The sequence below is a fragment of the Lytechinus variegatus genome, chromosome 4 (assembly GCF_018143015.1).
Source record: "Lytechinus variegatus isolate NC3 chromosome 4, Lvar_3.0, whole genome shotgun sequence".
NCBI lineage: Eukaryota > Metazoa > Echinodermata > Echinoidea > Temnopleuroida > Toxopneustidae > Lytechinus > Lytechinus variegatus.
The window spans coordinates 29,820,929-29,831,817 of NC_054743.1; the positions used below are offsets into that span (position 1 = coordinate 29,820,929).

The 10,889-nt window shown below is 33.3% G+C and overlaps 1 protein-coding gene across 3 annotated transcripts in view; it reads left to right on the forward strand.

Moving 5' to 3' along the window:
- The window catches only part of LOC121413803, a 34,753-nt gene extending 26,089 nt beyond the window's left edge, over positions 1-8,664 (forward strand). For all 3 annotated transcript variants that reach the window (XM_041606761.1, XM_041606762.1, XM_041606763.1), the window contains 4 exons: positions 229-386; positions 675-743; positions 1,857-2,007; positions 3,165-8,664. In XM_041606761.1, the coding sequence (XP_041462695.1) occupies positions 229-386; positions 675-743; positions 1,857-2,007; positions 3,165-3,299 (513 nt within the window). In that variant the 3' untranslated portion in view covers positions 3,300-8,664. The remainder of the gene's footprint in view (positions 1-228; positions 387-674; positions 744-1,856; positions 2,008-3,164) is intronic.
- Positions 8,665-10,889: the final 2,225 nt, after the last annotated feature.

Below are 10,889 nucleotides of genomic sequence, written 5' to 3' on the forward strand. Positions count from 1 at the left end.
AAAGATCATTTTACTCATCCTCTAAGTTATGGAATAGCCTCCCTGAAAACATAAAACAGTGCTTGACATCTGAAACTTTCAAACATTACCTTAAAATGTTTCTCTTCAATTCTTCTTCTTAATTTCTTTTATAATTGCCTGAAAAGCGCCTTGAGCACTCTACAGAGTGGATTGGTGCGATTTAAGTCAAATTATTAATCAATTAATTACTTAACCAATTATCTTTAGGTTACGTCAGACAGTGCAATATCATCCAGCAAACCTGATCCAAAGACCCAACCGACCCAGTCGCCAGCTGTTAACGGAGGGGCAGCTGCGGCCAAAGGACATCTCCTGGACTTTGATTATCAGCAATACCACGTTGGAAAACAAAAGAACTTCAGGCAGTAAGTACTATGCCAGTGATCAAGTGGATTTTCAAAAAGTTATGCAAGACTTTGCGCACAATTTGTGTAAAAAATAATTTAATTTAAACTTGGCTTATTCTGCAATAGGCATCTGGACTTTGAACTTGTTGATATGATATGTTGTTTGGTTTCCCCACCAGCAATAGTGGCTTCATATTGAGTGTCAATTTTGAAGTTGTTGATATGATGTGTTTTTTTTGGTTTTCCCCAGTAGCAATAATAGCTTCATATTGAGTGTCAATTTTGTTTTTCTGTTTACTATTTTAGGCCATGTATCCTTGTCTTTGATTCGTTGGCTGGGCCACCAAGGAGGAACGTCATTGCTAAACTGAGAGAGTAAGTATACATGAGCAGTTTATGAATGAACCTATTTGAAATCATTTTCATTGGGAGACTAATGTATGGGAGGGGAGGGTGTTGCACATAAATGATTTGCAATTACTTGCAAATTTCAATTGCAAATATGGGTCCTTTTTCACAAAGACTTGTCATAATATTAAATGAGCAATTTTTGTAACAAATTTACTATCAAGCAACCAGATTGAAGGATTTCAGTAGCTTTTAACTGTCATTGTAAAGTTGTTATAATAACAAGTTTTGTGATATGGACCCCTGTAAAAGATTGACTTGCAAGTCATTGCCATTCTCTTGCCTACCCTCTCACCCTCCTGATTATGATTGAAATTCAAGTTTACATTATTGTTGACAAACAAAGGAAATATCACAATTGTTTGTGCGAAAGCCAAACTCGTCTAATAAGCCAAACTTGTCTAATAAGAGTATTGCCAAGTGTGAACATTCCATCCGACAGAATGAAGCGAATAAGATGTATAGTCTGCCTTCAAAATTTTGCCTCCAAACAAAATTTATTTTCATTCATTCATTTATTTATTTCCATTAAAATACATATACAAGTAAAAATGGAAATATCAAATTGATTAAAACGATACAAATAGGAAATGTAATATACATAGCATACAAATAATAAAGTACAAAATATAATTGAAAATAATGGAAAGGGTGCATCCGTAAAAGCCAATAAGGCTTGATGAATTGGATGCTCTATAGACCCAACCGACCCAGGCACCAGCTGTCAACGGAGGGGCAGCTGCAGCCAAAGGACATCTCATGCACTTTGATATCAGCAATACCATGTTGGAAAACATCGACCATGGCAAGAAATCAGTTCAAATAGATTCTTGGAAATATTCTGTGGCTGTTGTAGAGAATGCTGGGACATATTCACAGGCAGTTGAATACTTTGTGATTGAAAAGTTAGGCTATGAATAGAAAGTTTGCATAACTATTACTTTTCTTTAAGCTTCTTCATATCACCGTATGAACAGGATCTATGTTCATAAAATCATCACAAAGCAAATAATTTTTTATACAGATTCCAGGCAAAGAAGTCCCCTAGATGATATTTTCCCAATTTTCATTTGATTTCAGCTATTTGACGATAGAATGGGAGAAAAAGAAAGGAGGAAAATGTGAGTTTACTACTGCCAACATGAAGGGCATGAATCCAAAGATACCTCAACAGAATAACTTCAGTGACTGTGGATTGTATGTCTGCCAGTATGTTGAAACTTTCTTTGAGGTAAGAATGAATATGTTGTCAGTCTTTACATTGACATCCTTTTTGTGCAATACGTTTCTTTATTTTCTCCTTGTCCTGTTGTTTGTTACATTTAATAGTGTTCATTGATAAAAGAACATTAAAGCCTATTCTGAAAAAAATGCACTGTTTGATTCACCACTTCTTCCTGTGTTCTTTCTTTCTACCATTAAAAATGTAGATCAACAGTTTGATGTGCAAATACATTGTGAAATATCTGAATGATATTGGAATTCTGTTTTGAAATAGGTGCTATTATAGTTTATGATTATGTTTTGAAAATGTTGTAATAGAATGTTCAACAATATCCTTTAAATTGTATCTTTTGTACTGTATGCAAAGTAAGCTCATCCAATTTGACTTTATGGAAATTGAAGAATAACAAAAATTAATGAAGTAATTGTTAAGCTTTTCAAAGCTTTGTGAAAAGAAAACAAACCATTGAATTAAATTCTGTCATATTAAAGTGTTCCAATCAATCGATAACAAGTTCTGAAGTGTCTGGTTGTAATGATTGTGCTTGAAAAACAAGACTGAAGTTCAACAAATGGATTCATTATTTATTCTGCACATTATTCAGCTGTACATGTGCTTACTTTCAGAGCATAATTTATTCTGTATTACTTTACATTCATTTATTCAAAATTTGGGGCCATGTACCGGTAGTTAGAAAATTCAAAAGTTTATAATTGGCTACGTGGGCATTTAAAGCTATTTAAGCTTTTGTTATGGTCTGAAAATCTAATCATGATAGGAAATGGTTGAAAGCAATCCTACAGTGTTTGTCAGACACTAGAATGCTTATTTAGGACAACAAAGGTTAATTCAAATAATTTGGGCATTGCTTGAAATGATAATCATTTTTTTACTACATTCTTCTGGGGAAACTAACCCAGGAAACATGTGGGATGACACGATTAACAGACAGGAATTTTGAGCAATTTTTTTTTTTTAATCTCCATTTTCTCATTACTCTGTAATAACATTTTACTCTGTTCCGGAATTATCGTTTGGGAGATATAATTTATTTATTTTTTTCATAATTATGCACAAATTTTGTTTAATTCTGTGAAAATTTTATTTTTTGTTATCAGTACCAGAGTTTATATGTAAACATATCTCAATCCTTTTTTATGCAGAAGCCAATCAGGAACTACCACTCACCAATGAGAGGTCTTCAGAACTGGTTCCCCGAGGAGGTGGTCGCTAGGAAACGTCAAGAGATCTGTAATGCCATCAAGGCACTCCACGAGTCTTACAAAGCAAGGAGGTGACAAGAATCCAACCATTCCTTGCCTCTCCAGCATCCAAGGAAAGTCATCCACCCATGTTCATTAAAAAATTAGAGAAAATATTGCATTTTTGTGACAAATGTGTTAATGACTGTTGTGCACAACCAGAGGGTAATTTATTATATTTCTCAGCTCTGACAATTTCAGTGAAATCCTTGATTTTGATTGGCTGAGAAGCCGAGGAGAGCATTTGGTGAAAGGATTTGTTGGAACTTTTATCCTACAAGTCCCGTTTCATCCGACAGTTACTCAAGTAGTAACGGTGCCCCCCAGCCAATCAGAATCAAGGAAAGTTGTTGGATCCGGCAATTTGTCAGATGACAGATGTTGATGAAACACTCTTTTTGTCTCTGACTGATCCTACGGTGACTTTCAGAGAAATGACAACCTGTCACAAGCTTTATTGAACAGTACCCTGGTTGTCATCTTCCAAAGGAATTTAGTTTGATCCTATCAGTCGCAACTATGGAAAGCCACCAACACCATTCCCTAGCAGTCATGTATTTATTTACCCTGTTGACCACTGAATTCATTCCGTCATTCCTATAGGCTTTGCACTGGTACAAACTACTTCTGGGGCCCGTTTAATAAAGAGTTGCAACTTTGCCGTTATGGCAGTTACCATGGCAACGGGGCTCAGCAGCCGATCAAGGTTACCATGGTAGTTGCCATAATGACAAAGTTGCAACTGTTGTAACTCTTTATGAAACAGGCCCCAGGTGAATGACTGGTGAACCTTTCTTACATGCCAAATAATCACCAGTGTACATTTATTGGTGAATACTATTTACCACAGGGAAGGGTCACCAGTCGCCCTTAAAAACACTCTTTAATGAAATGGTCCCCTAAGAGGCAATAGCTTGAAATGTTTTCCAAATCAGTCAAACAACCATTTATTTAGACCAATCAGCACCTTTTTATGTATGAAGGACCAGAGTGAGCACATTGTTCTAGATAAAGAATCATGACACTTTTGGCTTTTCATACTTCAGATTGATTGGGTCAGTCCCAACTTGTTGTAATACAGGGCTTAGTTATGCCATATAGGAACAAAACAATACACATTTATAGAATGCAGCTTTCAGTTTTCACTATGCCTCGAATTTCAAAAAGTCAATTTCCATTTACAATTGTTACTATTATTATGTGGATAATACTCTTTGAGGGCTATCCCTATTTCTTTTTATATTCAGTTTGTTTCCATGAAACCCTTCATAACTATTGCGTATTAAGGAAGTTGTCCGTGCTAATCCTGAAAATCATACTTCCAGTTAGGAATTTGAAAGGTCTACACAGGAAGTTTGTGATATGAGTCTATGTCACTCTAAATGCAATTTTTGTTATTGATCACAATTCATCTCGTCTTAATTCAAAATCCTGAAAAGAAATGGAAACGCTTGTTAATAAATGTGATGTTTAGTTAATTAGATCTTATGATATATGAAATTGATAAGCTGTGTTGTGAGTAAGAATAATATAGCCCCTTTCTCATGTAACCTAGAATCATCTTCACCTCCCTTTCCCTCATAGTTAAACCAATTATATATAGTATTTCATAGATAAGTATCAAGCTAAATATGAGATGAGAAACAATAATATAAAAATAAGAGGTCATATATTTGAGAATTAATGAAATGCAATTCATTTTAGTTAACTTGGTATGACTTGATTACTCATTCTACTCAGTAAAAAAATATTGTATTAAATTGAGTTCAGTTTCTGTCATTATTATGATTGAGTGGCAAATTGATATGAAATTTATTGTTAAGAATTGAAATTTGAATCATTGATTTATGAGTTTAAGGGCGAAACTTCACCTGATGAATAAAGTATTGATACTTTCATCGAATTCCCTATTTTGTGGCTATGCTGATATTGAAAAAAAGAAATCTGAGACCCAGACCCATGTTCTACTTCATTTTGGTCAGCTTTGTATTCCAGTGAGATACAAGTAAAGTGTTCAAATTTTCCCATATGTAATCATCTTTGGACAATCATTACATTTTTTTTGAAATCTTCAAATTGGCAATGAATTGCACAGTTCAAAATCATCAAATTGAGACATTAATTTATCTTTTTACAATATGATATTCTTCTTTTCACTTAGAATAATACTCAGTATTTAATTTCATTAACTATGACTAGCTTTGTTTATGTATTTATTTCAATTGAGAAAACTTGGCGAGTAGTCTGGTGCAGTTATTGAACTGCCTCACAAATGAACCATCTAAATATTGTAACAATGTATAGTAATAATAAATGAATTGAATAAATCCACTCATGGAGAAATAGTTGTCGAAATCCATGCTCAGAACAGTCAGTATGCATATATTATTTACAGGGTTTCTTCGTGTAGGCTACGGGTACTGTATTCCATTGATAGAGCTGTAAGTAAGTGTCACAAGGTCATTGGAAGGTCAAAGGAGCCAAATGTTGTGGAGGCTGGGAAAGACCCACGTTCTATTGTTGAACTTTTTGCCAAAATCATGGAACGCCAAAAATATGAAAACTCTGTTTTGCTGTATGATCTTACATTAACTGTTGTCCTTTGTAATACTTTAATAATAAGAATTTTATCTTATATAGTGCTTTTCATGAGATCCATATCAAAGAACTCGATTGTGTAGAAAATTTGAAATGTATGAACAAAAGTGAATTAGAAATTATTTAACAAAAAAAATATCAAAAACTTTTAATGTTTGTACAAAACTAGTGTACTAAAGATTCCCTGACAGCTTCTATTAAATTGAATTCCAAAATGGGCTGATAACTGTAAAATATCTATCTATAAAATGAAGGTTTGTGTCTCATTTGGTTGTCCATAGTTTAATATGGGCCAGTATGCTCTTCAAACCTTTGCAGTTTATCTATTCTTCATTGTGCAGATGGTAATTATACATCAAAGTTTGCAAATTGATAGATTTAGAATCAAAAGCACTTTGTATCCCTTTTCGCAAATAAAAAACCCCCGAAAACTCAACCTTTATCTAAGAAATTTGGTTGTAGTTGATTACGGATTCTGGCAAGAAGAATATTAAGGAAGTAGATTTACAAGCAAAGAACCACAGACACAGTGCTTTATACTTTGCGTTAAAAACATTCAGGATCCTTTATTTAATCATAGTCACAATTTATTGGTTTGGAATACTTTTGCAGTGAATATTTATTGCAATCTAGTTTATCTTTGCATTCTGCAATCAATTGGCAGTTTTATTTTTTAGGTCAGTATTGGCAGAGTTATTTTACCACTCAATGGTTAAAACCTAATGGTCGTTGAGTGTATGAAAATTCAGTTCAACTGTCTATTGTGTATAATAATATATGGAAAGTCCCACCATGGAAACCCCATGTGAATGTCTGGTATAATTAATTCTATGATGAAAGAAATGTATTCAGAATTATAGTCTATAGAATTAGTTGTATTTTGTTGTACTTTATAAGATACACATGGATATAATTTAACATGATCTGTAAAGCAAGTCTGTAGATTGGAGCTTTCGGGATAAGAAAAGAAAATACCAGTCATAAATACTGTTTGTTATTGAGTCCAGGAAGAAATTTGTTCTCAGTGTACATGTATGGTTTAAGTTATTAAATTTTATTCTGAATGCTTTTTAATTTAATTTGTCAAAATGTGAAATGTCATTTTTATTTGAATTGTTTGTACCTTGAATATTCACCACCAATACGCAGTAAGTACATGTACACGAACGGCCATGCATAGAACTAGGTATATGTGTCCTATTGATGGAAATTTTAGTGATATTACCCATATAGTATGTATTTGGAATCCAATTCAAAGGAGATCTGTGGAGCAGTTCATGAATAGTTTAGTGAGCTATTTTCACAGACTAACTTCCTTTCAGCCAATCAGATGCAAGGATTTTCAGTAGCTTTTAACATCTGTTGGTGAAAATCACTGACAAAATTTGTCATGAAATGCTCCCATTAATAGCTGATAAATTCTCCAAAAGTTGATACACATGCATGTAAAAAATGTAAGATTATTTATTGACATTTGGCTGGGTGCCATTTCTGTTATCTGAAATGGCAACCTTATTGTGAGAGGTCGTAAGGGAAGCGATGCTTTTAATTCAGTCGTTTAAAAAAAAAGAATAAATGATAGAGTCATCAGATTTTTGAGGTTAGGTTGTAACTAAATGTAGAATATGTATTTTATGTTTCATATTGGCATTTCCATAAAACATGTGCGTCCGACCCCATGTTTGTGAGACCTTCATGAAATTTTCTGTATCTGATTTTTGGTTCTTTTGACAGTCTATAATGCTCTCAAAGGACCATGACTTGGCCATTTTATAAAGTGAATCAAGAATTTAGAAAAATGGGTCGGATGTACAAAAAGGTTGATTGTTTTATGGCATTGCCCATATGTTAAAAAATTAATATGGAAATCTTCATGCATTAAACTGAAAATCAAAGAAATTTGTGTGAGAAACTATTAAACTGATAAAAGATACCAGATTCTTGGGGCGGGATGTTGTACAGACCATTTAAACTTCATATGCTCTATGTGGATGCATTATGTGGATGTAAAGAGAATTCTGTTATAAAATCTGGCAAATTTATTAATACTTTACAGGTTACAGAGTAACACGAGTATTCATGCTTTTTTTAAAGGTAAGAAACTGATGGATTTTTCTAATATATAAGAAAATTTACGATATGATACTTTCCACTGATCAATACTGCCTAGCAACTAAACTATAGTCTACTTTCCAATTTGATGCAGAAGAATATGAAAAGTATATCGAAAATATAGAAATAGATATATCGCAACATATATAATTGAGAAAAAGAAAGCTAACATGTTGAGAATTAGTTTTCAGCAGTCAATAATTTGCTATGTATTAAAGGTTGTACTGTATCTTATTTCACTGAGGATAATATATATTTTTGCATATTTTAAGATGCTATTTGTATGTCACATTAGATTCTGCTTCTTCAAACATCAGATTTTGTCGTGGTTGGATGTTAAGTACAGGTCACATGAAAGATGTGCGGAGTGTACAAGTCACTTAAGACAGGCGTACACCAGCTGCAGAAAACATGCATAATTCCCCCTCCCACTTCCAATTAATGGTCTAAAATTTAATTTGGCATTTTAGGTTATTCTTTACATAGAGTATGTTGAATCAGAGGATAAGTCAATGAAAAATATTATCTAATCTTGTCGCATATTTATATGTAACAAACATAATCATCTTGGCCATGTATTTTGAAAATACATTGAAATGTTCTATAGTTGACCATCTCCCTCAAGCTGCATTCCCCCCATGTCTGCCTCATTAATGACAATCATATTGTGTGGTATTAAGGTAATATTCGTTTCCCATGTTGTCAAAAGTTTTACCATATTCCCTAGCCAAATTTACTTATGTCAGATTCATTCCTTTGTCACAACGATACGTAGATTTGTACTGAGGAAGATCTTAAGACAAATGGGGGATGTTGAGTCAAATGGAGGAAAATGTGTGGTACAAATTTAATGTTTTGAATTGGACGTTTGTTGACTGGAGCTATGTAATATTGTATTGTATATATTCTACATATTGTAAAATAAATAAATAAAAAGCATTTCAGAGAAGATTACAAAACAGATACAAGCAGAAAATGCAATAAAGACAGGTTTTGAAAGAAGAGCAAATAGAGTGTGGGTGTATTTATTTAACCATCTTCTTTTTATCAAGGTCTACCTAAAGCCCCAATCACACTTATTCCGAATCAAGCAGAATTGTTTGACCACCAGTTGGTCATTTAAATCTACCTCGAACACCGTTCGAAATTATACCCCTCAAATATTTTGAACATGACCAAAACCTTCGGGACGGCCAAAAGAAATGACAAAAATATTTCAAATGCACTCAAAATGCAGTCAGAATATTTAGAATGCACCGACAATGTCCAAGAATGTAGCACGAATTATCAATCTGACTCCATTGCAGTTCATTTTGACTAGTGTATGATGATTCACCTGGTCAATTTACTGAATTTCAACTCCAGTTTGAATAAATATGTTCCTCTCAAAAATTTCTAGATTTTTTGAATATTTGTTTCGTTCCAGCTTCTGCTTGATTCCTGCTGATTCTGAATAAGTGTGATGGGGGCTTAAACAAATGATTGAGAATTAGTAGGTTATCTTGTTACAACCCAATGGGGCCCTTATCTTTAAGCCATTTAGAGCCTTGTTCAGCAAGGTTGGACATAAAATCCCAACAACCTTTCTTTGTTTTCATGGTTTTGATTCAACTAAATGTAGTTTAATTGCAGCCTGTTTTTTTAACTCAGTTTTGAAGAAAAATAGGGGGCTGATCGACCCATATCTTTAATCAATTTTCTTCATTAAGACAATTCTGCTTATTCTTAACTATCTACATGTATTCACTCCATTCTCTCTTTGATATACAGTGTTGCTAAAAACTTTGTAAATCCCACCAGACGATGAAAATGTTTAAAAGTATTCAAGTTCTGCCATCTTTTAGATATTTAATTGTGAAGTCAGGCGATGAAATATTACATTCAATAAAGTTTGCTTTTCTGGACATTGTAGTGTTGTAATACTAAGCATGAATGAGTGCATTTTCTGTTTGGGTTCACTAACTTATTAGCACCTCTGTATTATTTCTCTCTTCAATTTCAATTTATTTTCTCATAAAAATCCTTACAAAAAACACTGAAATGCACCTCGAGCGGGCTTGTCAGGATAACGTACTAATACAGGGCAGGAGAGGTGGTCTTGCACAATTTCCTGAGAACTTTTCTTTCCTTTCTTTTACTTTTCAGACTGACATAATTTGAACAAAGAAATTATCATATTTTGGAGAAAAAGAAAAGCATGTTTATAAGGCAACAATAGTCAAAACTGACTAGTTTGCCTATTCAAAATAACAACAATTACATATATAAAGCATCGTATTAACAAAATAGAAAAACAACAAATAGAAATAAACTCTGGATTTAATATGAGAGGGACAGCAAGAAAGGAACAAGCCTTGTGATTAGCTGACCCTATAACATAATAATCATACAAAAACTTCAATAACAAAGATAGAAAAAAGCTTCTGAAATCATCAATTTCATCCTCTTGCTTGTCCAATTCCTCCCCAATCCACTCTCTTATTCAAGCTATTTCCATTTATTGTTTTCTGCTTTTCTTGCAGCTGTTTTTCTATACGTCTCATCCAACTTTCCTCTCATCTTCTCAATAGTCATTCTCTCATCACAAACTGTCTCAGAGAACTTCACTGAAGTAGGCGCAAAGACATCTGGGTCCAGCCTCAAAGATTTGTTATAATAACATAAACATGCAGTTTATATAACAAGCCTAACATCAGCCAATCAAATTTGAATGATTTCAGAAGCTTTTAAGACTATTCCTTGAAATTTGTGTATCATAACAAGTTTTGTGAAACAGGACCCTAGAACATCAAGTTTTGAAATCAATTTTTACAATTGATTGTAATATTTTTATTACAATCAATAAAGTACAATTTTGAACATAACTGTACAAATTGCTTGTATTTTTTTGTGTTTGTTACACAGCACTGACATAAC